Source organism: Bos javanicus, chromosome 10 (assembly GCF_032452875.1).
Source record: "Bos javanicus breed banteng chromosome 10, ARS-OSU_banteng_1.0, whole genome shotgun sequence".
In the NCBI taxonomy this organism is placed as follows: domain Eukaryota; kingdom Metazoa; phylum Chordata; class Mammalia; order Artiodactyla; family Bovidae; genus Bos; species Bos javanicus.
The window spans coordinates 85,568,988-85,596,623 of NC_083877.1; the positions used below are offsets into that span (position 1 = coordinate 85,568,988).

General features: G+C 40.2%; 1 protein-coding gene across 2 annotated transcripts in view; it reads left to right on the plus strand.

Annotated features, from left to right (window-relative positions):
- The first annotated feature begins 239 nt into the window (after positions 1–239).
- YLPM1 (YLP motif containing 1) overlaps positions 240–27,636 on the plus strand; it is a 66,669-nt gene continuing 39,272 nt past the window's right edge. For both annotated transcript variants that reach the window (XM_061429465.1, XM_061429466.1), the window contains exons 1-4: positions 240–2,320; positions 12,905–13,141; positions 14,412–14,591; positions 15,903–16,894. In XM_061429465.1, the coding sequence (XP_061285449.1) occupies positions 1,445–2,320; positions 12,905–13,141; positions 14,412–14,591; positions 15,903–16,894 (2,285 nt within the window). In that variant the 5' untranslated portion in view covers positions 240–1,444. The remainder of the gene's footprint in view (positions 2,321–12,904; positions 13,142–14,411; positions 14,592–15,902; positions 16,895–27,636) is intronic.

Consider the following 27,636-nt stretch of genomic DNA (forward strand, 5'->3'; position numbering starts at 1 on the left):
CTTTTTCTGCATCTAATGAGATTATTTTCTCATTAATCATAAAAATCTTTCTCCTTAAGCCCGTTCTATAGGAAATTACATTTATTTCTATAGTTTTCAAGAATTTCAATTGAAAATATTAAAATTACAAGTAAGTGGGTTTCTGAGTTGGGTAATGTTCTGTCTCTTGATCTGAACACAAGAGTGATTGGTTTGTGAAAATTCACTTAGCTGTATGTATGATTTGCAATTATAGGTATGCACTTTATATTTCAATAAAAATTAAAAGGCACACAACTAAATTTCTATTTGAGAATGAAAAGCTCTTCTGAAGGATACTTAGTTGCCCCACTTTCTACTCACATTCCCCTCCTAAGAGAGGTGAAGATCTGGGTTGTTAGGATAGAAGCAATGTCAAATCTTTGAGTGATGCAGAACTGACACGTTGACACAGTTAACAGTCTCATAGTTTTTTGTTTTGTTTTTCAGAATTCAGGGTGTATCAGTTTTGTTTTTCAGAGATTCATTCAAGCCAAAGGAGTTCCTGTTTAGTCTTACATGAGACTGGATTATTTTCTAAATCCAATCTAGTCCTCTCTGGACAATCTTGTTATCTGGCATTTACTCTCTTCCCCTTGGCTGATATTCTCCAACGTAAATTTTTCTGCATTGAATTATTCTAAAGAATTTCCTTTCTCCGCTTTTACAATACCTGCAGGAATTGGTGAAGATTTACATTCCGTCTTCAGAATACATCATCACAGATTTGTTCCCAATTGGATTTTTTTGTTAGAACTGACTGAAGCCTATTCACTTAATTTGAGAACTGACATCTTTATACTTTTTCTTCTTTTCATTCAGAACCATGGTAAACATCTCCATTATTTCAAGTCTAATTTTATTCCACTCGGATATGATTCGCTACGGTTCTGTAGTTTCCTTCACACAGATTCTACATATTTCTTTTTAGTGTTAGTCCTACCTGCTTCACAGGTGTTTTTTTTTAATTGTTGTTGTTGCGATCGTTGCTATTGTGAATGGAACCTATTTTTTTTTTTTTTTCCTCCATTCAAAAATGAACCCGCAGAGCGATAGGATCTCTACCACCGTTTTCAGCGATGAGACTCTATGGTTCTACGGGAACCTTCTACTCGCCCCGACATTATCCTAACCGGAAGAAAGATGGCAACCGAGAGTCGCTGAGGACTGGGCCGCTCTATCTCGCCTTTGTTCTCCGATCTGTGGCCACTGCGCAGGCGTAGTCGCGCTCGTACGGTCCCCCAACCTTCCCGGTCGCGGGCCCAGCTCGGTAGCGCCGGCGCACTGGCGCGCTCCGTTTACACGCTCCGGGGCCTGTAGGCGCCGCGAGTTCCGGCTGTCGCCGCCGCCGCCGCCGCAGCTCCTGGAGGGTCGGTTGCGACGAGTAACGGCGCCGGGACGAGCGCCGCGCCCTTCTTCTCCCGATATGTACCCGAATTGGGGCCGCTATGGCGGGAGCAGCCACTACCCGCCGCCGCCGCCGGTCCCGCCGCCGCCTCCGGTGGCGCTTCCTGAGGCCTCGCCGGGGCCCGGGTACTCGAGCTCGACGACTCCCGCCGCCCCCTCCTCCTCCGGCTTCATGAGCTTCCGCGAGCAGCACTTGGCTCAGCTCCAGCAGTTGCAGCAGATGCATCAGAAGCAGATGCAGTGCGTGCTGCAGCCCCATCACCTCCCGCCGCCCCCGCTGCCGCCCCCACCGGGGATGCCGGGGGGCGGCTACGGGGACTGGCAGCCGCCGCCGCCGCCGATGCCCCCGCCGCCAGGGCCGGCCCTCAGCTATCAGAAGCAGCAGCAGTACAAACATCAGATGCTCCACCACCAACGAGACGGGCCTCCTGGTTTGGTTCCCATGGAGCTGGATTCCCCCCCGGAGTCGCCCCCGGTGCCGCCCGGGTCCTACATGCCTCCGTCTCAGTCCTACCTGCCCCCGCCTCAGCCGCCGCCCTCGTACTACCCTCCGGCCTCATCTCAGCCCTACCTGCCCCCCGCCCAGCCGTCCCCTTCCCAGTCCCCACCGTCCCAGTCCTACCTGGCGCCCACCCCGTCCTACTCCTCCTCTTCGTCCTCCTCGCAGTCCTATATGAGCCATTCGCAGTCCTATCTGCCCTCTTCTCAGGCATCTCCTTCCCGCCCTTCCCAAGGCCATTCTAAACCCCAGCTGCTGGCTCCGCCACCGCCGTCCGCCCCTCCTGGGAATAAGACAACTGTCCAGCAAGAACCTTTGGAGAGTGGGGCCAAGAACAAGAGCGCTGAACAGCAGCAAGCTGCCCCTGAGCCAGACCCCTCTACGATGACTCCACAGGTAAGAAAGCTCCTGCCCAGAGCTGAGTCTCTTACCTAGAGGGCCCTAAATGAGCTGGCCCTGGAGGCTATACCTAGTGCTTGGCCTGATTCCCTCCCCCTCCCCCAACAATAACGAGCAAATTTACACTCCAAAGGATTTCACAGAAGTCAGGGATCTGACACACCAGCTTTATAATCCGCTAAACGTGGATTATTAGAAGAACAGTGTTTGAGGATGTTTCTAGACACCAGAGTAGTTGGGTGGATCAAGAGTTAGTTCCCAGATACATTCTTTGATTTCCTTTAACCAGCCTTTTAGGTTTTGTTGCTGTTGCAAAGGGCCTTTCTTCCCCCTCCCCCCGCACCACCACCACCCCCTGCACCACCACCGCCCCCCACCCCCGCCCCCGCGCCCACAGTTGTAACTTAAAATTGTATTTGAGAGGCAGCGTAAAAAAAAAAAAAGAAGCTTCTCAAAGGGCTGACACTTGAAATGAATATAAATCTTATGACCAGTTAGCTCCTTTAAAAGAAAGTTAAGGGCCACTAATAGCTGTCAATTTGCTGAGTTAATCTCAGCAAATGAAGGATGGAAATCTTGTTCTAATCAGGAACGTCCTGTTTATAGATATATATATGCCATACCTAGGGAAGTCTACATATATGACCTTTTTGGGAGTCTGTTGGTCATTTCAGGAATTGACCCCATACATCCCTTTTCTCACATCACTTAAAGGTAGTTTTAAGACATGACCAATTTGCTGCATTGCATTATTGTTACCATTTACTCCAGAGTAACAGCCTTGGAATTTGGCCAAGCTGTAAAAAAAAAAAAAAATGTTCATGCCATCTCTCCATTCATGAGAGAGCCCTTCTCAACTTCTGTTTGAAGTGATGCTTCCATGTCAAAGATTGATAGAGTAGCAGTAATAAATGAATTCATTTCTTAGGAAAGAAGATGAAGGAGAAGAAGTCATTTGTTTTGATTTCTTAAAATAGACACTTTTAGCAATTCCTAATCTACCTAGCTTCTCTAATGAAAAGAGAATCTTTTAATTTACAAGCTCAGATTTGCATATAAAAGATTTCCAAAAGATGGGTTTGAGGATGGTTTGGGTTTACAGTGGTTTGGCATTAGAAATTAAGAAAAGCATGAGGAGAAAACAGCTGAGATGCTGGGGTAAAACAGTAGAGTGAGAGATTCTGTTAGCTTACACCAAATTAGTACCAACAGGGCAGCCTGGTGGGCTGCTGTCTATGGGGTCACACAGAGTCGGACACGACTGAATCAACTTAGCAGCAGCAGCAGCATGTTATTTGCTCAGATTCCTCTATTATAGACAGAATTTCTCCCCGTTTACCACCCCTCTCTGAAATTGCTAGGTTTTTTTCTTGTTATTGTTGTTGCCAAACATTCTCAGAGTTAGTCCAAGCCAAAATATGACATTTATATTCTCATCTCTACTAGACTTTTTCTGGCCTTTTAGAGAAACCAATGAATTGGGGGTTTTTTTGGTAGTGGTGGGGGCAAATCAAGCCAGTCCTTAATATAAACATGAACACTGCTTTTCTGCTTTTGTACCCTTGTCTATGGTGAACATCTTCAGTGCTTTGACTATTCAGTGCCTCAGATTCTTTGATGACAGCCAGAAAGAAAGTGGTGGAAGATGAGATTTGAGAGGTGTGAATGGGTCAGAACAAGAAGGCCGGTGCTAAGCCTCTTAAGGTGTTTTTTTTTTTTTTTTTTCCTTCTTAAACCTCTGTCTAGAATTTGTCCCAACTTCCTCAACCCTCTGATATCAGGCTGTCCATGAAGCCATGCCTCAGCTTACCCATGTGGTTTGGTTCTGTTCTGTTCAGATTATAAGTCCCTTGCAGAAAGAGACTGTCTCACCATTTTTTTTTTAATTTTTATTTTTGATTGAAGTATAATTGCTTTATAATGTTGCGTTGGTTTCTGCCATACAGTAATGTGAATCAGCCATAAGGATACATATGTCCCCTCCCTCCTGAAATTCCCTCCCACCCAGCACCCCAACCCACCCCTCTAGGTTGTTACGGAACACTGGGTTGAGCTTCCTGTGTAATATGGTAACTCACCACTAGCTATCTGTTTTACATATGATAATGTAAGTGCTACTCTTTCAATTCGTCCCACCCTCTCCTTCCCCCTCTGTGTCCAAAAGTCTCTTCTCTATGTTCACCTTTTTATCCCCTGTAGCACCTAGGACAGTGCCTTGCAAACTGGCGGCTTTCCACAAAGATGTGTTGAATAAGATACAAGAGTTGTCGTGTTCTAGACTTAGGATACTTTGGTTTATTAGATACTACACATTTTCTTCATGACAGTGCCAATCCGTGACAATTAACCCTTCTTAGTTGATTCATATTTTGTTTTTGGAGTATGTCATTAAAATTTTTTTATGGTGAAAGATTTTAAATGTGCACAAAAGTAGAGAAAATAGTATGATCCTCCCCCCCATTACCCATCACTCAGATTCAACAAGTATCAAGATTTTGCCATGTATGCTTTACCTAGGCCTTTATTGTAGTTCTTGCTGAAATATTTTCACATGACCCTTAGATCTCACGTCATTTCATTCCTGGACTCTTAATTAATTGATGTCTTTTTTTTTTTTAAAGACTTTCTTCTAAGGTAAACATACATTATAACACCTGACAAAATTAACAGGTTTCTATGTATCATCTAATACTTGACCTATTTACATTTCCCCTATTGTCTCATCGTACTAATCAAAATAATTCCTTGTTGTTTTCCGTGTTAAAATTCCCAGCTGGACTCAATAGTGTTTTGAGGGCTTGTTGAGATCGGGCTTCAGCTGAGGCAATTTTGGGCAGGGTAATTTTGTTGCAGCGCTGTACTGTGTGTTGCGGGATGTTTAGCAGCCTCTCCCTGCTAGATGCCTTAACAGCACCTGGTTGTGAAAACCAAAAATAGTTCTAGACCTTGCCAAATGTCCTGGGGCAAAATCACTCTCCCTTAAGAACACCTGATTTAGGTCAGTCTCTCTGATTCTTTTTCTGCTCCTGCCATTGATCTTGATGAAAAATCTGTGTTGGTTGTCCTAGAGAACGTCCCACGTTGTGAATTTGTCTGTTGCCTGATGGTGGTGTTTGGTTTGTTCCTCTCTCCCATGTGTTTCGTAAACTAGACGTTAACCATGAAACCCTCTTAGGTTTAAGTTCACCTTTTGGCAAGGGGACTTTGTAACCTAGGGAGCGCGGTGTACCTCTTTGGCATCCCATCAGGAGGCACTCAGTACCCGATTATCCCGTAGTGGTGCCAAGATTGCTCAGGGGGTGACAGTCCGATTCCTCCCCTATAAAGCTTCCCATAAATACCGTATCTAATGTTTCATTTAGTGGTTCATCGATTGATGGTCTTTGAGTAAATCATTTCTTAGTTAGAGGTCACAATGTGGTGATTTTTTTCTGCCATTTCTTCTACATTTACCATCAGGCATGTCATAAAGAAAAACTTTTATCACTCATAAACTAGGGCTATTTGGAAATGCAGTTAGCATATAAAGGATAAATGCTTGATAGTCTTCCATTTAATTTCTAGTTTTCATCGTAAAGTGTTGTTGATTTAATGGAATATGATTTTTGAAGAATTAACTTTTCTCTGAATTTAAAGGACTGGCTAACTAAAATGCATACTGGTCTTTTATTTTTTCATGAATTGTAATTTATTTTTTTATGCTCAAAACTTAAGTAAAGTTGTTGACTTTGATTAGCGTTTTTAGTCATTATTTAATATTCAAATATTTGTTAACAACTGTGTACCAGGAACTGCGCTTAGTACTGGAGCGATGAGATGGTGATCAAAATAGGCAAGGTACCTGCTCTCATTGGATTTGTTCCAATGGGAGGAAAAGACATTTAAAAAGTAATTAAGAGAAGTGTAAAGCGCTGAGGAAAAATAATATAGAAAATATCACTAGACTATGCCATAGGAATAGGAAAAGGTGAGCTTTTTTAAGTTCACCATTATATATATATATTTTTTTTTTTTCTAAATTTTTAAAAGAAAATCCATCCTGAACCCTCCTCCCTCCTCCCTCCCCATACCATCCCTCTGGGTCGTCCCAGTGCACCAGTCCCAAGCATCCAGCATCGTGCATTGAACCTGGACTGGCATCTCGTTTCATACATGACATTTCACATGTTTCATTGCCATTCTCCCAAATCTTCCCACCCTCTCCCTCTCCCACAGAGTCCATAAGCCTGTTCTATACATCAGTGTCTCTTTTGCTATCTCGTATACAGGGTTATCGTTACCATCTTTCTAAATTCCATATATATGCGTTAGTATACTGTATTGGTGTTTGTCCTTCTGGCTTACTTCACTCTGTATAATAGGCTCCAGTTTCATCCACCTCATTAGAACTGATTCAAATGTATTCTTTTTAATGGCTGAGTAATACTCCATTGTGTATATGTACCACAGCTTTCTTATCCATTCATGTGCTGATGGACATCTAGGTTGCTTCCATGTCCTGGCTATTATAAACAGTGCTGCGATGAACATTGGGGTACACGTGTCTCTTTCCCTTCTGGTTTCCTCAGTGTGTATGCCCAGCAGTGGGATTGCTGGATCATAAGGCAGTTCTATTTCCAGTTTTTTAAGGAATCTCCACACTGTTCTCCATAGTGGCTGTACTAGTTTGCATTCCCACCAACAGTATAAGAGGGTTCCCTTTTCTCCACACCCTCTCCAGCATTTATTATTTGTAGACTTTTGGATCGCAGCCATTCTGACTGGTGTGAAATGGTACCTCATAGTGGTTTTGATTTGCATTTCTCTGATAATGAGTGATGTTGAGCATCTTTTCATGTGTTTGTTAGCCATCTGTATGTCTTCTTTGGAGAAATGTCTATTTAGATCTTTGGCCCATTTTTTGATTGGGTCATTTATTTTTCTGGAGTTGAGTTGGAGGAGTTGCTTATATATTTTTGAGATTAGTTGTTTGTCGGTTGCTTCATTTGCTATTATTTTCTCCCATTCTGAAGGCTGTCTTTTCACCTTGCTAATAGTTTCCTTTGATGTGCAGAAGCTTTTAAGTTTAATTAGGTCCCATTTGTTTATTTTTGCTTTTATTTCCAATATTCTGGGAGGTGGGTCATAGAGGATCCTGCTGTGATGTATGTCAGGGAGTGTTTTGCCTATGTTTTCCTCTAGGAGAACCATTATAGTCACAGTACTTTGCTCAGGATCTAACACATAGTAGATGAATAATAAATATTTTTCAAATGATTGAATATAGCCGGGAGCGCTAACCTCATTGAAGTGATCTCCCTTTGCAAGTAGTATTTAAATGAAATCTGAAGAAGGGGTAGGAAATGACCAGATAGGAGTTCAAAGAATAAAGTTCAGTAAGGTTGACTGAAGGTTAAGGTGAGACTTCATCTTAAGGGTAGTAGGAAGCCATTGAAGGGTTTTATATAGGCCGTTGTGCCAGATTGGCCTGTTGAATGTTCATTCTGCTTTGGGGAGAGTGGAGTCGAGAAAAGCAAGAGTGATCTAGAGAGTGATCCAGGCAGGAGTTAACAGTGGCTTGGACTTGGATGGTGATGGAGAAGATGAAAAGAAGTGGAAAGACTGGAGAAATATTTAGGTGCTAGAATCCAATTGGAGATTGAGTAGTAGTGGAGAGGGTGGCATCGGGGATGCTTCCTGGGTTTCTGAGATAGGAAACTGGGTGGATGGTGGTTCCATATACTAACAGCCTACAGGAGAGGGAACAGCAGGTCTGGGGATGAAAGGAAAATGATGAGTTTAAGTTTTAGATTTACTGAGTTTAAGATCCTTGAGATAAAAGATTCCAAATGGAGATGTCCAGTTGGAAGTAAGGTATGGGTTTGGATTCTAGAAGCCAGATCTGAGAGACATGATGGACTTGTGAGTCATCAGCATAAAAATGATATTTGAAGGCACAGAAATGGATGAGGTCTCTTGAGGAGTGTGTATAGAGTAAGAATTAAGTTTAAAGGACATTGAGCCTAGCCCTGCAGAACCACAGTATCTAAGGGAATGACTAGGAAGAGAGGCCAAATAAGTAGATGGAAAATCAGGACAGCGAAGTGCCACAGAAGTGCAAGGAAGACTGTTTCTAGGAGAGAGTGGTCAGCTGTGTCACTGCTGAGAGGTCAAGCAAGATGAAGACCGTGTGTTATCTTTTGCATTTACTGACATGTAGATTATTGTTAACCTTGGCAGGAGCAGTTTCATAGTGACTGAAGCCATATTGCATTGATTTGAGGAATGATGGAAGGTGAGGAAATGGGGATGGTGAGTATAGACAACTCTTTCAAGAAGTTTGACTGAAGGAGAGAGAGAATGTAGGCAGGGGCTGGAGGAAGAGGAAAATAAAGGAGTTTTTGGTTTTTTCCCTAAAATGGGATGAAGATTATCTGGTGACCTTAATTCCTGGAATAGACTGTGAACTTTAAAAATACTGAAAATAAATATATTTTAAGTAAATTTTTTAAATGGAAATCCATTTCATCATTTTATCGTCTCCTTTCCCTAAACCACTTGCTTTAGGAGTTGGCATTGAATATTTAGTGTTACAGGCATTTATCCTAATCAACCTGGATAGGAAAGGCAACCTTTCAGAATTAATCTTTAAAGCATCACATACATATACACATATATTCGTTCATTCATTCTCTGTCTCTCTGTTCCTCCTTCTTTATATTTCCCTACTTGGAGAATCACTCAGTACCTAGTTCCTTACTGTACTGGTAGCAAGTAGTCAGTAAGTATTTGCTGGATTAATTAGCATCTTTTTGGTAATGGTATTTGTGGTGAATACATCCTTACTTTTTAACTCCATTCAGTCTCTTTTTGAATGTGACATGTACTGTGTTTGTCCTCTACAAATGACCTAACATCCTATATGAAATGGAATTGTCTGATACAATGAGATACTTAGAAGAACTGGCTACTATTTCAGATTCTATCAAGTCCAGGCACGTTTTTATTCATTTCTAAAATAGAGATAAAGCAGCCTTCTCTGAGATCACTGAGGACATTTCTGAATGATTTCATCATCATTCATTTGTAGAGCTTTAAAGATGTGCCAGAACCTCATCCTAGGATTGAATTAGAACTGGGTTCTGTTTATTGGGTTCATATTAAATGGAAATAGACCTGCAGTGCATGCTGTCCGTAAACCAACAAGTACTTGAGCTCCTAACAAGGTTCTTAACCTTAGACTAGGTCTAAGACAAAGATAGAAAGCATGAAAATAAGGTTGGTGCAGATTGATAAAGAATCTAGATCTGAAGAATCTTCTTATCTATAGCCACTGGCTTCTAGTTTTATGAAAGATGGTTTGCATCTTTGTATCTTTTGATAATACTTTCAAAACAACTTTGAAAAGGGAAACTTTTAACTTCTACTTGAAAGAGTTTATCAGTTTTTTAAAGCTAAAAGACAAGCCTGTTTTTCAGTATTTTCATAGAATAATGGAAGAGAGTTGAACATGTTTTAATACCATGTTATTGTTGACTGCCATGGCAGTGTTGTTTTTTTTTTTTTTTTTGATGTTGGATAGTAAAAGTAATTACATTCCAGGAGCTGATGATTATGTGTATGATAATGAAAAAGAAAAAAATCTAGTTGTGACCCAGACTTCAAGATGGAGTTAGTGAGATGGCATTTATTCTTCCTAATGGATTGCAGCAAGTTTCAGGTCATAGAAATTAGTAGCCTAGAAGAGAAGTCTTTAGCTGATCAGCAGTCACTTACTGACGTTCTACTGTGTGCTCCAGCAGTGTGCTTAAGCACCAGGTAGGATATGAGAAAAGCATGAGACGTATCTCTCTGAAGAAAATTACACTCTGTGAATGAAAAAACAGATAACAAAACAGTATGTTTAGTGAGAAAAGAATATAAGGTATGTCTGCATGTGGAAAATTAGAGAGGATATACAATAAAATAGTAACAATATAGGACATTCTGGTTATCCAAAGATAATGAACCCCAGTGAATTCAAGTAAAATGAATCTGTTTAACACAGAACCAAAAGTTTATTGTAAAAAGGAAAAAAAAGCCTTGATTTGGGACACAATCTTGAAAAATAAAGCTCAAAAATTGTAGAGAATAGCCGAGTCTTAGAGTTTATAAAGAACAAAGTTTAGATCAGATTTCTGTACTATAATTTTTGTGACAAAATTGTATGACAACACTATACTGTCATCATTTATTTTGTTTTTGGCTATGTTGAAAAAATATTTTAGGGATTCATGCATTTTTCCAGGGACTGTTTTTCAGCCTTGGATATTCATGTCATCCTCTTTTGCAGTTCATGTTATAAGAATTCTTTTTGGTTGTTAACTGGTAATGCTTCTGCTCCATCCTCCCCTGTCGTTAATGAGTTCTGAAGTTCTCCAATATCACTTTCATAAAATCCTGCATCTTTATAATTATAATAGAAATATATGCTGTTGTTAATTATAGAAGTATATAGGGCAGTTCATTAGTGAATATTTTAGTGTTATGACGGCTTTTTTTCCCCCTTATACAACCTTGTAACCATGGGGACTTATATAACACTGGGAAAATGAAGATCCTATAGTTATTTCTGAGTGGTGAGTTTTTAAAGTTGATTTTAATTATTGTTTGTTTATTTATTTGTAGTTGAGTCTCTTTATATGAGGTATTTTATGTTTTATTAAGTTTTCAATAATACTGAATTAGTGAAATCGGAACCTTTGCTCCTAGTTGGGAAATATGGGGTTAGGTGTCTGTGGGCCTTTGGTCACATTGGTTGATTGTATCAACCAGTCAATACATAACTTTGTTTCATATGTGTTTCTGTTTAGACACCTTGTTTAATGGATGCTGTTGATTCATGAACATTGAACTCAACAGCCAACAGCACTATAATACATGCCTGAAGGAAGCTTATCCAATGCAAATATGTTTTCTCCATAAGGCACATCACAGTCTTCTTGCACTTAGGACAGTAGATAACAGTTCAGCACTGTGCTTGTTGGGGTTAGGTGTCTGTGGGCCTTTGGTCACTTTGGTTGATTGCATCAACCAGTCAGTACATAACTTTGTTTCATATGTGTTTCTGTTTAGACACCTTGTTTAATGTATACTGTTGATTCATGAACATTGAATCAACTATTCAATAAGGGGTGTGCTTTTTAAACAGAAAAATCCTCAACAAAAAGTACAGGAATATGAAAAATGTGGCTTTAAAGAGACCTTGAAAAGAACACTCATTTACAGTATAAGAGCTAAACAAAAAGGCCAAGCATGGCCATTTTCTGCTTCAGCTGGGAACATGCAGTTCAGGTAACTCAAATTTTTTGCCCATCTCTGAGTGTCCACAAGTGACTGTGAAAGTTCCCTGAGTGTTGATTTTGGAGTTAGAGATAAATTTTAGCAAATAGGCAAATTCACAAATACAGAATCCATGAATAATGAAGATAGACTGTATCTTCTAATTTTTTTCCACATTAAACTTATTATTGTAGTTTTTAGAAAGTGGAAGCACAAAATAAGCATACAGAAAATTAAATTACAGTAATATTTGGAAGACAGAGTGAAACTTTAAAAATATATAGAAAGCATTCTGAAACAGTGTATTTTCATTTATGCATATATCCCTTGGTATGGCAAGATTAATGATAACAGGGCTTCCCTGGTCGCTCAGTGGTAAAGAATCTGGCTGCCAGTGTAGGGGACACAACTTCAATCCCTGGTCTAGGTAGATCCCATATGTCACGGAACAGCTAAGCCCGTGTGCCACAGCTGTTGAGACAGTGCTCTAGAGCCCAGGAGCTGTAATTACTGAGCCTGTGTGCTTCAACTACAGGGCCTGTGCTCCACAACCAGAGAAGTCATCACAGAGAGAGGCCCATGCACTGCAACTAGAGAAAAGCCTGCTTAGCAACACAGACCCAGCATAGCCAAAAATAAATAAATAAAATGAAAAGATTAATGATACAGCAGGGGTTTAAAAGAGGGAAGGACAATGCAAAAGAGAAGACCAAGAAAGGAGGTAGGACTATTTTGTTATATTCATTAATCATGAGACCACTATGGATAAAACTGAACAAACTAAAAGGCAAGTTAAAAACAAGTAGCTGTGAATACTAGAAGGATTTACTCTGGTCGTTTTTGAGAAAGACTGCTTTCACCTCCAAAAGCATGTTTGTGTTTTTTTTTTTAATGACAGAGAAGTATATTGAATTAATATGTATGAGTTAACTTCAGTTCAGTCGCTCAGTCGTGTCTGACTCTCTGTGACCCGCTGAACCACAGCACGCCAGGCCTCCCTGTCTATCACCAACTCCTGGAGTTTACCCACACTCACGTCCATTGAGTCGGTGATGCCCATCTCATCCTCTGTCGTCCCCTTCTGGTTTAACTTAATTATATACATTTGGGGGGGGGAAATGGAAAGATCTTGTTTATTTGCCTTTTTCAGTTCAGCTTTGCCTTTTATTATGTATAAGTACGTGAACACAGACACAGATGTAGCTCTCTGTCAAAGCCAAATTGCACATATGTAGGATTGTCAACAAAAATTCTTAAAAAAAAAAATGGTTTCTGTGCTAGGAACAGCAGCAGTATTGGTATCGACAGCACCTGCTTAGTTTGCAGCAGAGGACAAAAGTGCATTTGCCAGGACACAAAAAGGGTCCTGTTGTAGCAAAGGATGCAGCTGAGCCAGTGAAAGAAGAAGTTACTGTACCTGCCACCAGCCAAGTACCAGAACCCTCTGCATCTGAGGAGCCTCCATTACCACCCACTAATGAAGACGCAGCACCTCCTCTCCCACCTGAGGAGCCCCAGGTAACCATGAAATTAATTACTTGGTATTTTTAAGTTATTCAGCTTTTTTTCTGATTCATATATATAAATGTGTATGTATATATATATACCTTTGTTTTAAATGGATATATTTTTTTCATTTTTAAGTGCATGTAAAATTTCTTTTGTGGAATAATCAGATGTACGCCTCAAGGGATTTAGAAAAGAACATTTTTTTCATGGTTTAAGTGAAATTGAAGAATTAGACACTCTTCTGAATTGAGTATCTCTAAGCACTAAAGGGATGCCAGGGTGGATGTTTTCATGTTGATGGCACAGGGCAATAATTTAAGAGATTCAGCTTTATTGTCAAACTGCCTGGGCTGTAGTCCAGGCACTGCTACTTACTGGTGGTGACTCTGAGCAAGTTAGTTCACCATTCTATGCTTCAATATCCTCATCTAAAAAATGGGCATATTTAAATTGTAGCTTTCTTATAGAGCCATTGAAGCATTAAATGTGATAATCCTTGAAGCTTAACCTACTGGCTGGCACATGGAAAGTCCTCAGATTGGTCCAAAGGTCATTGTTCTCCCAAGAGCCTTATGTAGAAACATTAATGAAACATAATGATTACACTGTAGTCAGCTGGTGAAAAGTGACTTAACGGTGAAAAAGAGGTTTCTCATATAGTGGAAAGGACACTAACTGTGGATTACTTTCTGCTGGGGAAATGGTTATCCTATTGAGGAACAGTGAGGTGATTATTACAGCAAAGACTGTGGGATTTGTAAATTCCTTTGTGTTAGTATTCATGATCACAGGATAAGACAGTAAGATTTTAACAGAACTAAGTATTTTATCTAAAGATAGAATAGCTTTTCTCAGCCAGAGTTGCAGGGATTCTGGACTTTATGATACCATACTGCTGCTGCTGCTAAACTGCTTCAGTCGTGTCCGACTCTGTGCGACCCCGTAGACTGCAGGCCACCAGGCCCCCCATCCCTGGGATTCTCCAGGCAAGAACACCAGAGTGGGTTGCCATTTCCTTCTCTAATGCATGAAAGTGAAAAGTGAAAGTGAAGTCGCTCAGTCGTGTCTGACTCTTCAAGACCCCATGGACTGCAGCCTACCAGGCTCCTCTGTCCATGGGATTTTCCAGGCAAGAGTACTGCAGTGGGTTGCCATTGCCTTCTCCTGATACCATACTATTATAGCATAATACGTTATTACATATTCATGTTTCTTGTTTATGACTTAGAATAAAACTGTTTATGGTTAGAATAAAGCATACCCCCTCTTTCACCTTCAGTCTGAGGACCCGGAAGAAGATGCCAGGTTGAAGCAGTTGCAGGCTGCAGCCGCACACTGGCAGCAGCACCAGCAGCATCGAGTTGGCTTCCAGTACCAGGGAATAATGCAGAAGCACACTCAGCTCCAGCAGATCCTGCAGCAGTACCAGCAGGTTATACAACATCCGCCGCACATCCAGGTGAGAGCTTCCCTCACGGACATGTGGAAAGTTGTCCCAGATGCTTAAGGGATTTGTTTCTCATGAAAGAGATTTAAGTGTGATGAAGGAAAAGTATCAGATGTTCCCCCTGGAGTGCCCAAGTAGTTGTTTGTCACATTTGTCACCTGTGGATTTTAAAAGATAACACACTACTGTCTGTAAAATAGGTAAACACTAAGGACTTAGTGCAGAGCACAGGAAATTATATTCACTAGCTCATAGTAACCTATAATGGAAAAGATTTTGAAAAAGAGAGTGTGTGTGTGTGTGTGTGTGTGTGTGTGTGTATACCGTGCACCTGATACACAATATCGTTAATTAACTATATTTCAGTTTAAAAAAACACAGGGAATTCCCTGGCGGTCCTGTGGTTAGGACTCTGAGCTTTCACTGCTGAGAGTGTAGATTCAATTCTGGTCAGGTAACTAGGTCCTGCAAGCTGTGCAGACTGCCCCCCCCCCCCACAAAAAAAAAAAAAAGAAAAGAACCAGAACTTCCTATGTTGCTTCAAGTTAACCTGTGTTTTGCCTAAAAAGTATGACAAGCAAAAATCTACTGACAAGATCAAAGCAACCACCCCAGAAAGCCTGTGCAAATACACCACAAAAGATGAAGTGACTTAGATCCTTGTATGTCTTGTATCTTTGAGGTATAAACTTACGTCTATAACAGATCATTTTCAGTAATAATATTAAAATGATCCATATGTAATATTAAAAACTGCTGAGATACGTGTTTGCTTTAGTGATTAGTTGGGTTTTTTTAAGCATATCCTTTTATTTATTTTTTTAATTGATTTATTTTTGGCTGTGCCTGGTCTTTGTTGCTGCATAGGCTTTCTCTAGTTGCAGAGGATGGGGGCTCCTCTAGCTGCAATGCATGGGCTTCTCATTGCGGTGGCTTCTCTTGTTGCCGAGCACAGGCTTTAGGCGCATGGGTTTCAGTAGCTGTGGCACGTGGGCTTTGTTGTGGGCATGTGGGATCTTCCCCAACCAGGGATCAAGCTCGGGTCCCCTCCATTGGCAGGCAGATTTCTTACCCACTGCACCACCAAGGATGTCCAGTTGATATTTTTTTTTTTGACTCTGTGATAACTTACATAATTAAGTTAAAAGGAGAAAGGCGAATGATCATTGTTGAAGGGATTTAACAAGCATATCCTTAGCCTTCCTTAGTCTTGTGGTCCGAGTTCCTAAGGCTTTAAACACCCTTGACTCCTTGATATTTCAGCTTAAAATTACTTCCCTTCTGTGAATGTCTTAACAGTCATTTGCATCCCTCTGTTTGTAGACCATGTCCGTAGATGTGCAGCTGCGGCACTACGAGATGCAGCAGCAGCAGTTCCAACACCTCTACCAAGAATGGGAGCGGGAGTTTCAGCTGTGGGAGGAGCAGCTCCACTCCTACCCTCACAAAGATCAGCTCCAGGAGTATGAGAAGCAGTGGAAGACGTGGCAGGGACACATGAAAGCCACTCAGACCTATCTCCAGGACAAAGTCAGCGCACTTCAGAACGTGAAGAACCAGTACATGGGGAACATGTCCATGCCGCCCCCGTTTGTCCCCTATTCTCAGATGCCTCCGCCCCCGCCAACAATGCCCCCGCCGGTATTGCCACCGTCGCTGCCGCCGCCAGTGATGCCCCCGGCCCTGCCGTCAGTCCCACCACCTGGCATGCCCCCACCCGTGATGCCACCGTCTCTGCCGAGCTCTGTGCCCCCTCCAGTGATGCCTCCGTCTCTCTCTTCCACGGGGCCGCCGCCCGTCCTCCCCCCACCGTCCCTGTCCTCAGCAGGGCCGCCGCCGGTGCTTCCACCACCTTCTCTGGCTTCGACCGCACCACCCCCTGTCATGCCCCTCGCCCCACTCTCTTCAGCCACACCTCCTCCAGGCATCCCTCCCCCCGGAGTTCCCCAGGGGATGCCTCCTCCCTTGACAGCGGCCCCAGTTCCACCCGCCTCCAGCTCCCAGAACTCACAAGTTCCCGAGAAACCTCGACCAGCGCTGCTGCCCACCCCTGTGTCTTTTGGTTCAGCCCCACCCTCGGTTTACCACCCTCCACTGCAGTCAGCCCTTGGCCCATCAGACCAAGTGAATTCCAAAGCTCCTCTGAGCAAGTCTGCTCTGCCGTACAGTTCGTTCTCATCTGAGCAAGGACTTGGGGAGTCCTCAGCTGCTCCATCTCAGCCACTCGCCACAGTCAAGGATATGCCAGGGAGGTCAGGTGGACTGCTTCCAGATCCTCCTAGAAGCAGTTACTTGGAAGGTCCAAGAGGCCCAAGGTAGGTCTGCCTTTTTATTTGGGGAGGGGGTGGGAAGGAGTGGGGGGTGGATGGTGGCTGTTTTGCTGCTGTAGGTTGAGTAGGCATTTACATTCTTTTTATACTTTTATATATATTCTTGATTTACAATGCATAATGTTAGTATTATTCACTCATTAGACATGGCGTAATGAAATCTAGAAATGGCAACATACCCCCTTTCCTTGATGTCACTGCTTTTATCTTACATGTAGAGATTTTATTCCAGGATGAATGTAGTGGTTTTAAAATAATGCTTACCAATTTCTTAGTGACTTTGACTTTCAGCTTCAAAATCATTATTTATTTATTGATCTTTTTTACTCTTTGTTGATTTGACAAATAACTGGATTGGTAACTTCTTTTTGTGAGATGATACGCTAGCTGTTAGAGATAAAAATGTATAAGTATCTAGTGAAATAGGCAGTGAAATTTAAGGGTAAACAGGACTTTTATCCATTTGTTCAGCAAATATTTATTAAGTTTCTGCTCTGTGCTTCTAGCAGTGAATATAACATAACAGATAAAATTCCTGCCCCCATGGAACTTTTATCCTTTATATTTTCCTCTCTTTAGGAGATATTTTTCTCTTGTCTGAACCACATTTTTATTTAGAAAAGCACAAAAAATATTTACCAATAGATTCTAAATTTTTTCTTTTACCTTTTAAAAGGGCTTAAATTTATTTTTCCAAATTTGTAGAAATATTTTTCCCTAAAGTTGGCCTAAATGATAATTTTCTTATAGAAAAACATTTTCAATCAGAATTTTTTCCAGTTGGAAATTGTACTGGAAATATATACTCCTTACACAAAATGTAGACAGAATAGGAAAGTATTGAAAAAAGTAAATGTCACCTAATTCTACCATCTGGAGATAATTTTTAAAACATATGTTATAAAAAATTGAGTCATACTAAGTAATATTTCATAACTTGATTTTTCACTTATCAGTATTGATTAGTTTTCCCATCTCTGTTGATGGATCTACATTACCTAAATTAAATATTTGAAAACAAAATATGTCTTTTATTTATTCCCCAAGTTTATATTCAGAAAACAAAACTCCATACAAAAATGAAAGCTAGTTAGAGGCAATTGACATGAATTCCTCTGAGTACCAGAAGTCTTCTCAGAAGCGTTACATATATTATCCCATGGAGTCTTCTTGATAGATTGTGAACTTGACAGGTTTATCCCTACATTTACGCTTTATAAACTAGGGGTGGAGAGGATTGGGTATCTTGCTCAGGATCATAAAGTGGGGGAGGTGAACCTGCATGCAACAGTGGGGGCTGAGATTAGAGGGTCCCAAGAGCAAGAGCGCTAGTTAAGCACTGTGTTTAATGCTGTGATTCAATGATGTTCATCCTGTCAGTGATTAGAAGTGCATTTGTAGTCTTGGCTTATTTGGCATGTGTTTCATCTTGATTTGAATTCCTGTTTAACTCCTGGATTGAGAGCATTACCTTTTAGATCTGGTAACTGACTTGCTGTGTGACATTCTTGTAACCTATGTTGTTCCTATACAGCATAGGTTTCCTGCTCCCTTTCTTTCTGGCATAATAATGTTTTCTCTCTTCTGCCTACCAAAATCTTAATTTTGTAAATTTAGGACCTATTTTAAGTTTTTTCTTGCCTTAAGGTACAGTTAATAATTTCAGCACTAGGAGTATCTTAGCAATTAAACAGTGCAGTTTTCCCTCTTTAGCAACTCACCTTGGTGTTGCGTTTTAGTTTGTCATCCTGGGTCTTGCACATGTTACCTAATTTGTTCTTCTCCATCATCTTATGAAGTAAATGGGTAAAGGGAGCTGAGATTCGGAGAGGTTACAGATAAATTGCCCTGGATGTCATAGCAAATAAATGGTTGAGGTGGGGTTAGAATCCAAGGCTTTCTGATCCACTCTTAAGTCCTTTGCTCTTCCTGTGACAAGCAGTTGATGATGTTCAGCGTTGCCACTGCAGTAAGCAGCACTGCCCTATACAGTTTTCTAGAAACTTTATTTGTTACATTGAGTATCAATATGTTACCTTGACTTCTAGATCTGCTAGTTGATTCTAGATCTGCCTGTGTGGTGCAGTACATAATGAATTATCCCGTTCTTCAGTGTGTACCTACCATTGTTTAAAGACCATCCTCTTGTCTCCGTCCACCGGCCTTAACCGTTCTGCCCTGCCATCACATAAGCTGAAGTTCTGTTCTTTTCACACTAACATGGGTTCTAGCCTTCTGCTATAATGTTCATGGTGCCTAGCTTTCTCCTGCTTTATTGTTGATGGTCCTTTGAAGAGCTTTTGGTTTGTCAGTCTGCTTCAGAATGAACACTTAGATGGAGCAGACCATAGGCCTGTTACTAACTTTGACGCAAAGAATGTACTTATATAGCTGAACATACTGCTTTTTATGGGGAGGTGGGTGGCTTCAGTCAACATGGTGTTGACTCGTGTTGAGCGTAACGTCAGTTTGGCCTCCTAGGTCTTTTTCATCTTACTGTTATTCTTACTATTTCATCTTTCTGTTATTAAACATCTTACTGTTTCATCTTACTGTTCTCTCTCACCCTGAACTTGTACAGTCTTTGGTCTTTTTATTTTTCTTTTTCTAAGACTTTATATTTTATCTAGTTAGGTTTGGGCCTGCATTCCAGTCTGCTGAAATCTTGGTGAATGGAGGTTACATTGCTTTTAGGTATGAGGTACCCTTTCCCAGCTTTTTTCCACCTGCAGCTTTGATAAGAATGGCATTTTTTGTCCCTGAATTAGATGCTGCTCACATTTTTTACCTTAATCCTGCTAACAGTTTTCTGAAAAATCTAGATTTAGACTGCTTTCTAAAAACTGAAGGTTTACAAGAACTCAAGTAACATAACTGCATTATATGTAAATAGCATACCACAGTGTTGAGATTCTGAGGCAACTTTTTGAAACTGTATATGTGTGTATGTATCATTGAACTCACCAAGTCTTGTAGAAGACTACCCCTGCTCCAGTAAATTGTCATGTTAGTGGATGTTGGTTTCCAAGAGTCTTTTAGTTTCAGTAATAAAGCTTTTTTATTGAAGAGTAACATACAGAGATATACACAATCATAAGTGTATACCTTAGTAAATTTTCATGAATAGCTAGGCCTATGTTGCTGCTGCTGCTGCTAAGTTGCTTCAGTCGTGTCCGACTCTGTGCGACCCCATAGACGGCAGCCCACCAGGCTCCCCCGTCCCTGGGATTCTCCAGGCAAGAACACTGGAGCAGGTTGCCATTTCCTTCTCCAATGCATGAAAGTGAAAAGTGAAAGTGAAGTCGCTCAGTCGTGTCCGGCTCTGTGCGACCCCATAGACGGCAGCCCACTAGGCTCCTCTGTCCATGGGATTTTCCAGGCAAGAGTATTGGAGTAGGGTGCCATTGCCTTCTCCGAGGCCCATGTTATCACTACTCAAATCAAGAAATAGAAATTAATAGTGTCTGATGCAGTCTCAAAAACGACAGAATGATCTCTGTTCATTTCCAAGGCAAATCATTCAATATCACAGTAATCCAAGTCTATGCCTCAACCAGTAATGCTGAAGAAGCTGAAGTTGAATAGTTCTGTGAAGACCTACAAGACCTTCTAGAACTAACACCCAAAAAAGATGTCCTTTTCATTATAGGGGACTGGAATGCAAAAGTAGGAAGTCAAGAAACACCTGGAGTAACAGGCAAATTTGCCTTGGAGTAAAGAATGAAGCAGGGCAAAGGCTAATAGAGTTTTGCCAAGAGAATGCACTGGTCATAGCAAACACTTCTTCCAACAACACAAGAGAAGACTCTACACCTGGACATCACCAGATGGTCAATACCGAAATCAGATTGATTGTATTGTTTGCAGCCAAAGATGGAGAAGCTGTATACAGTCAGCAAAAACAAGAGCTGACTGTGGCTCAGACCATGAACTCCTTGTTGCCAAATTCAGACTGAAATTGAAGAAAGTAGGGAAAACCACCAGATCATTCAGGTATGACCTAAATCAAATCCCTTACGATTATACAGTGGAGTGAGAAATAGATTCAAGGGATTAGATCTGATAGAGTGTCTGAAGGACTATGGATAGAGGTCTGTGACACTGTACAGAAGACAGGGATCAAGACCATCCCCAAGAAAAAGAAATGCCCAAAAGCAAAATGGCTGTCTGAGGAGGCCTTACAAATAGCTGTGAAGAGAAAAGAAAAAGCAAAGGAGAAAAGGAAAGCTATACCCCTTTGAATGCAAGTTCCAAAGAATAGCAAGGAGAGATAAGAAAGCCTTCCTCAGTGATCAGCGCAGAGAAATAAAGGAAAACAATAGAATGGGAAAGACTAGAGATCTCTTCAAGAAAATTCAGAAGACAAAGATCATGGCATCTGGTCCCATCACCTCATGGGAAATAGATGGAGAAACAGTGGAAACAGTGTCAGACTTTATTTTTCTGGGCTCCAAAAACACTGCAGATGGTGACTGCAGCCATGAAATTAAAAGATGCTTACTCCTTGGAAGAAAAGTTATGACCAACCTAGGTAGCATATTCAAAAGCAGAGACATTACTTTACCAACAAAGGTCCATCTAGTCAAGGCTATGATTTTTCCAGTGGTCATGTATGGATGTGAGAGTTGGACTGTGAAGAAAGCAGAGCGCCGAAGAATTGATGCTTTTGAACTGTGGTGTTGGAGAAGACTCTTTAGAGTCCCTTGGACTGCAAGGAGATCCAACCAGTCCATTCTCAAGGAGATCAGCCCTGGGATTTCTTTGGAAGGACTGATGCTAAAGCTGAAACTCCAGTACTTTGGCCACCTCATGCAAAGAGTTGACTCATTGGAAAAGACTCTGATGCTGGGAGGGATTGGGGGCAGGAGGAGAAGGGGACGACAGAGGGTGAGATGGCTGGATGGCATCACTGACTTGATGACGTGAGTCTGGGTGAACTCCGGGAGTTGGTGATGGACAGGGAGGCCTGGAGTGCTGCAATTCATGGGGTTGCAAAGAATCGAACACGACTGAGTGACTCAACTGAACTGAAGGGAACTTTTCATGCAAAGATGGGCTCAATAGAAGACAGAAATGGTATGGACCTAACAAAAGCAGAAGATATTAAGAAGAGGTGGCAAGAATATTCAGAACTATACAAAAAAGATCTTCACAACCCAGATAATCACAATGGTATGATCACTCACCTAGAGCCAGACATCCTGGAATGCAAAGTCAAGTGGGTCTTAGGAAGCATCACTACAAACAAAGCTAGTGGAGATGATGGAATTCCAGGTGAGCTATTTCAAATCCTAACAAATGATGCTGTGAAAGTGCTGCACTCAATATGCCAGCAAATTTGGTAAACTCAGCAGTGGCCACAGAACTGGAAAAGGTCAGTTTTCATTCCAATCCCAAAGAAAGGCAATGCCAAAGAATGCTCAAACTACCGCACAATTGCAGTCATCTCACACGCTAGTAAAGCTGAAAATTCCCCAAGCCAGGCTTTAACAGTATGTGAACTGTGAACTTCCAGATGTTCAAGCTGGTTTTAGAAAAGGCAGAGGAACCAGAGATCAAATTGCCAACATTTGTTGGACTATTGAAAAAGCAAGAGAGTTCCAGAAAAACATCTATTTCTGCTTTATTGACTATGCCAAAGCCTTTGACTGTGTGGATTACCACAAACTGTGGAAAATTCTGAAAGAGATGGGAATACCAGACCACCTGACCTGCCTCTTGAGAAACCTGTATGCAGGTCAGGAAGCAACAGTTAGAACTGGACATGGAACAACAGACAGGTTCCAAATAGGAAAAGGAGTATGTCAAGGCTGTATATTTCCACCCTGCTTATTTAACTTCTATGCAGAGTACATCATGAGAAACGCTGGGCTGGATGAAGCGTAAGCTGGAATCAAGATTGCCAGGAGAAATATCAATAACCTCAGATATGCAGATGACACCACCCTTATGGCAGAAAGCAAAGAAGAACTAAAGAGCCTCTTAATGAAAATGAAAGAGGAGAGTGAAAAAGTTGGCTTAAAGCTCAACATTCAGAAACTAAGATCATGGCATCCGGTCCCATCACTTCATGGCAGATAGATGGGGAAACAGTGGAAACAGTGACAGACTTGATTTTTTGGAGCTCCAAAGTCACTGCAGATGGTGACTTCAGCCATGAAATTAAAAGATGCTTACTCCTTGGAAGAAAAGTTATGACCAACCTAGATAGCATATTGAAAAGCAGAGACATTACTTTGCCAACAAAGGTCCGTCTAGTCAAGGCTATGGTTTTTCCAGTTGTCATGTATGGATGTGAGAGTTGGACTGTAAAGAAAGCTGAGCACCAAAGAATTAATGTTTTTGAACTGTGGTGTTGGAGAAGACTCTTGAGAGTCCCTTGGACTGCAAGGAGGTCATACCAGTCCATCCTAAAGGAAATCAATCCTGAATATTTATTGGAAGGACTGATGCTGAAGCTGAAACTCCAGTAGTTTGGCCACATGATGTGAAGTGACTCATTTGAAAAGACCCTGATGCAGGGAAAGATTGAAGGCAGGAGGAGAAGGGGACGACAGAGGATGAGATGGTTGGATGGCATCTCTGACTCAATGGACATAAGTTAAAGTAAACTCCCAGGAGTTGTTGATGGACAGGGAAGCCTGGTGGGCTGCGTCCATGGGATTGCAAAAAGTTGGACACGACTGAGCATCTGAACTGAACTGAGAAGTCTTGCTCATGCCCCTTCCCATTTTTCCTTATCCCAAGCTAACCACTATACCAACTTTTACGTGATAGGTTACTTTTGCCTATTTCTGAAATTTGTATTTTGGTAAATGGACTCATGCTATGTGTACTCTTTTAAGTCTGACATCTTTTACGTGACATTTTATTATTGTGAGATTCATTAGTGTTGTTCATTCTCATTCCTATACAGTATTTTATTGTATGAATATACCACAGTCTGTTTATCCATTCTAATTTGATAGTCATTTAAGTTTTTGGCATAACACTGCATTGTTTCTTTGGTGCTGTATATGTCCCTTTAGATATGCACGTGTGTATGTGTGCATGTGTGTTTGTACTTAATTTTGTTTAGATGTATACACCAAGGATTAGAATTGCTTTGTCATAGGAGTATGAATAATATTGTACTTTGATAAATATGGTCAGTTTTCCAAAGTGGTTGTGTCAGTTTATACTCTCATCATCAGTGTTTCTGTTCTGCAATTTTTTTATCCCCTCATCAACACTTGGTATTAATGAACTTTTAAATTTTAGTAATCTTGGTGGGTGTTTAGTGATACTGTAATATGGATTTAATTTATATTTCCCTGATGACGAATGAAATTGACTTCTATTTGATTATCATTCAGTTGGATTTCCTCTTTTGTGAAATGCTGGTTCAAGTCTTTTTCCTGTTTTTCTGTTGGGTTATGTTTTTTTTCTTACTGGCTTGTGGGAGTTCTTTATATAGACTAGATACCAGTTCTTTGTATATCCTATGTCTAAATTGTCTTGACTGTTTCTCACTCAGCAGCACTTTTTGCATTCTTATCCTTCAGGATACTAGAAAACTATTAGTCTTCACTATTCCATCTAGATGGTCCAGTGGAACCTTTTTATTTTTTTTAATTTAAAAGTAACTTTATAAATAACGTACAGAAGTAAGAATAAAGGGATAAGGAAAACAACTTACTAGAAGTTTTAATAAAACTTTAAAAGAATAAAAATCCTTGCATCAAGTAAATTTTGGCACAGAAACATTATAGAAGATGAAATAATTGTGTCATGTATTCTTTGAGCAAAGCAAAATGGTCTAGGTTCTTGGCCAAAGATACATGAGGAAGTCTTTCTGTTTAATAGCTGGATGACAATGCCATATTTCCTTTCTGTCCTTAGAAATATATTGTTCACATCCTCTCTTGAGTTTGAGAATATTTATCTAGAATATTGTCATCCAAGGACTCTTTAGAGATTCACTTGTATGATTAATTTCACGTTTTTATTAGAACCTGGAGTATAGCTGTCTGCATTTATCTTTACTTCATCTAATAATTTTGACACAACTTTCTCTGACACTTTTCTTTGTCAGGATATGAAAATTTCTCAGTTCTCAATTGTGCTCAATGAAGCCTAAAAGCAAACTGCAATATTTGGGCGATCCAGGAGGGGCGACAACTCATTTCACAGTTTTGTCGTTCCTTTGCTGTCTTTATATTCTAACCTTTAGCGTAGTTGGGGGTAAGTGATAAGTAATGATGAATAATAATGAATTCTAGGATAAGCAAATCACAAAATATTTCATTATATAGAAAAAAAGTCACTGAAGATCCCGTAATATGTCTTAGATTTATGAAAGAATTCAATGAACCTATATGGTAATTGCAAGATAGTTCTGTTTTTCAAAAGGTGAATTTTCTCTCTGTTCTTAGGAAGGCCTGTAAGAGATAAAGTCATGAACTATCAGTCCTTAAAAACAACTGTTTAAAAAAAATTTAAAAACTAAAATTGGATCCAGTGAGCTGAAATGAACCCTAAGAGTTAATGATATCTTTTGATTAATAGATATTCTTGGTTTTTTAATTTAGTAGTCTAATTTACTGATCTTTTCTTTATGATTTGTGCTTTTTCATGTCCTGTTTAAGAAATCTTTGCTTACTCTAAGGTCATAAATATGTTATTATATTTTGTCTTTTATTGTTTTACCTTTTATTTTAAAATCAACAATCCGTATAGAATTGGTTTTGTTTTTTTTTTTTTTTTTTGGTTAACGTATGGTAAGAGACAGGGTATAAAGTTCATTGTTTTCCATGTGGCTGTCAAGTTGACTCCAGTACCATCTACTGAAAAAAAGCATCCTTTTCTTACTGCTTGGCAGTGTCTCCTTCATCATAAGTGAATACATGTGTGGATTTGTCTGTGGACTCTTTCTTTGGTCTGTTTGTCCTTCCACCAGTGTTGTATAGTTTCAATTTCTGTAGCTTCAGAGTGAATCCTGCCATCTCTTAGTGTGCGTCCTCCAGGTCTGTGTTTCTAGATCAGGGGTGACCAAACTGTTTCTGGAAAGGGCCGGGTGGTAAATGTTTTTCGGTTTTGTGGGCCACATTTAGTCTCTTTCAAACATTTTTCTTTGTTCCTTTCTTTAGCCTATAAAATGTTTTTAAAATTACTGTTAACTGGGTTTGACCCATGGGCCGTAGCTTGCTGACCCCTGATCTAGATTATCTTAACTATTCTTGGTCCTTTCTATTTCCCCTATAATGTAAGCAGCTTGTCAGTTTAAAAAAAAAAAACTGGTGGAATTTTGATGAACATCATATAGGTTTTATTGATGATATTGAGGAAGAACTGACATTTTTATAATATCAAGGTTTCAGATCAGTTTTACCCACTTGTTGTTAGTTTTAGGATTGGAAATATGACCTCTTCCATTCTGTAACTGTTAGCAAGGGGCTATTAATACCATACTTTTTCTTAATTCTTCCATTTTCATGGCTGTTTCTGTTTATAATGATTACTTCTCTTTGGAATTTTGATTTTAAGATCTTAGTTATACATATTAGAAAATGGCATTTGACGTGAAAACCAAAAGGGCAGGCATTTGATTCCAGAATTTAGCATCTTGTGATTACCATGATCTGCTGATGTGAGTGTGTTTATATAAATATTGTGATAATCAGACATTATTATCTTGTTTAAGAGTATTTATATTTCTATATCCCTCTTAAGTTTTTGTACCCAATTTGGATTATATTTTTTGTATCGCATTTTGAAATTTTTGTTCCTAGTTCTAATGGTCTCATGCCTAGTTTTAGGATTTTCTTTAATGTTTACAGTAAATATTTAATGACATAGATACTTACAAAGGAAGCTAAGAGGAAAAAAAAACAGGATTAAATTTATCTTTTAGAAGTTTCTGAAATACCTAACTATACAAGCAAAACTTTTCAAAATATTTAAACCCCAGATATTTGTCTCTTTTTCATTTCGTCTAGCCAGTGTGCATTGTGTGCTTTGTATGATTGAGCAGGTGTGTGCTGTTTGTACTTTATTTCCAATACATTTTTATATGTCAAAAAGGTCATAGTATTTCATTGTGTTGATGTGAAGATGGCTTATTTTTGCACATATGTTTAATATGAGTAACTTTTAATATATTTGTTCCAAGGACCGAAAAGTTCTTTACTTTTATAAATCAAAAAGGTTTTGATAGTTTGACATTTTGTAACATCCTTGAACTTTGAAAAATTGGTTGCCATTTGTATGTAGTGTTGAAAGTATATTTCAGTTGGTTTAACATATTTCTGACCACCAAAATAAAAATAAAATGATGTTGCTTGGCTGCTGGTCAGCAATTTAATGTGAAAGCAAAACACCCTCCCCTTTCATGGACACTGTATTATATATGCAGGCGTGAGGTTTACACAAGTGATTTCATTACCTCTTACAGCTTTTCTGCCTTGTTCATTTCTTTATTTTCACACCTTTTAGTGCTTCCTGCTTCCTTTATCCTTTCCTCTGGCCTTTGCACGTGCTCTGCTCTCTGTTCTTAATCCCTTTTATGTCATTTTTTGCTTTATCGATTCCTATTTTTCCTGCCCTGGGGATGGGACTTCTACAGTTAATGTGTTGAGAACCTTCAGTGAGTCAGACATTGGGAATACTTCAGTGAGCAAGACCAGCGTGCCCCACATTTATCAAATTCTGTTCTGATTGCTGATTTACTTGTCTCATTCTTCTTACGG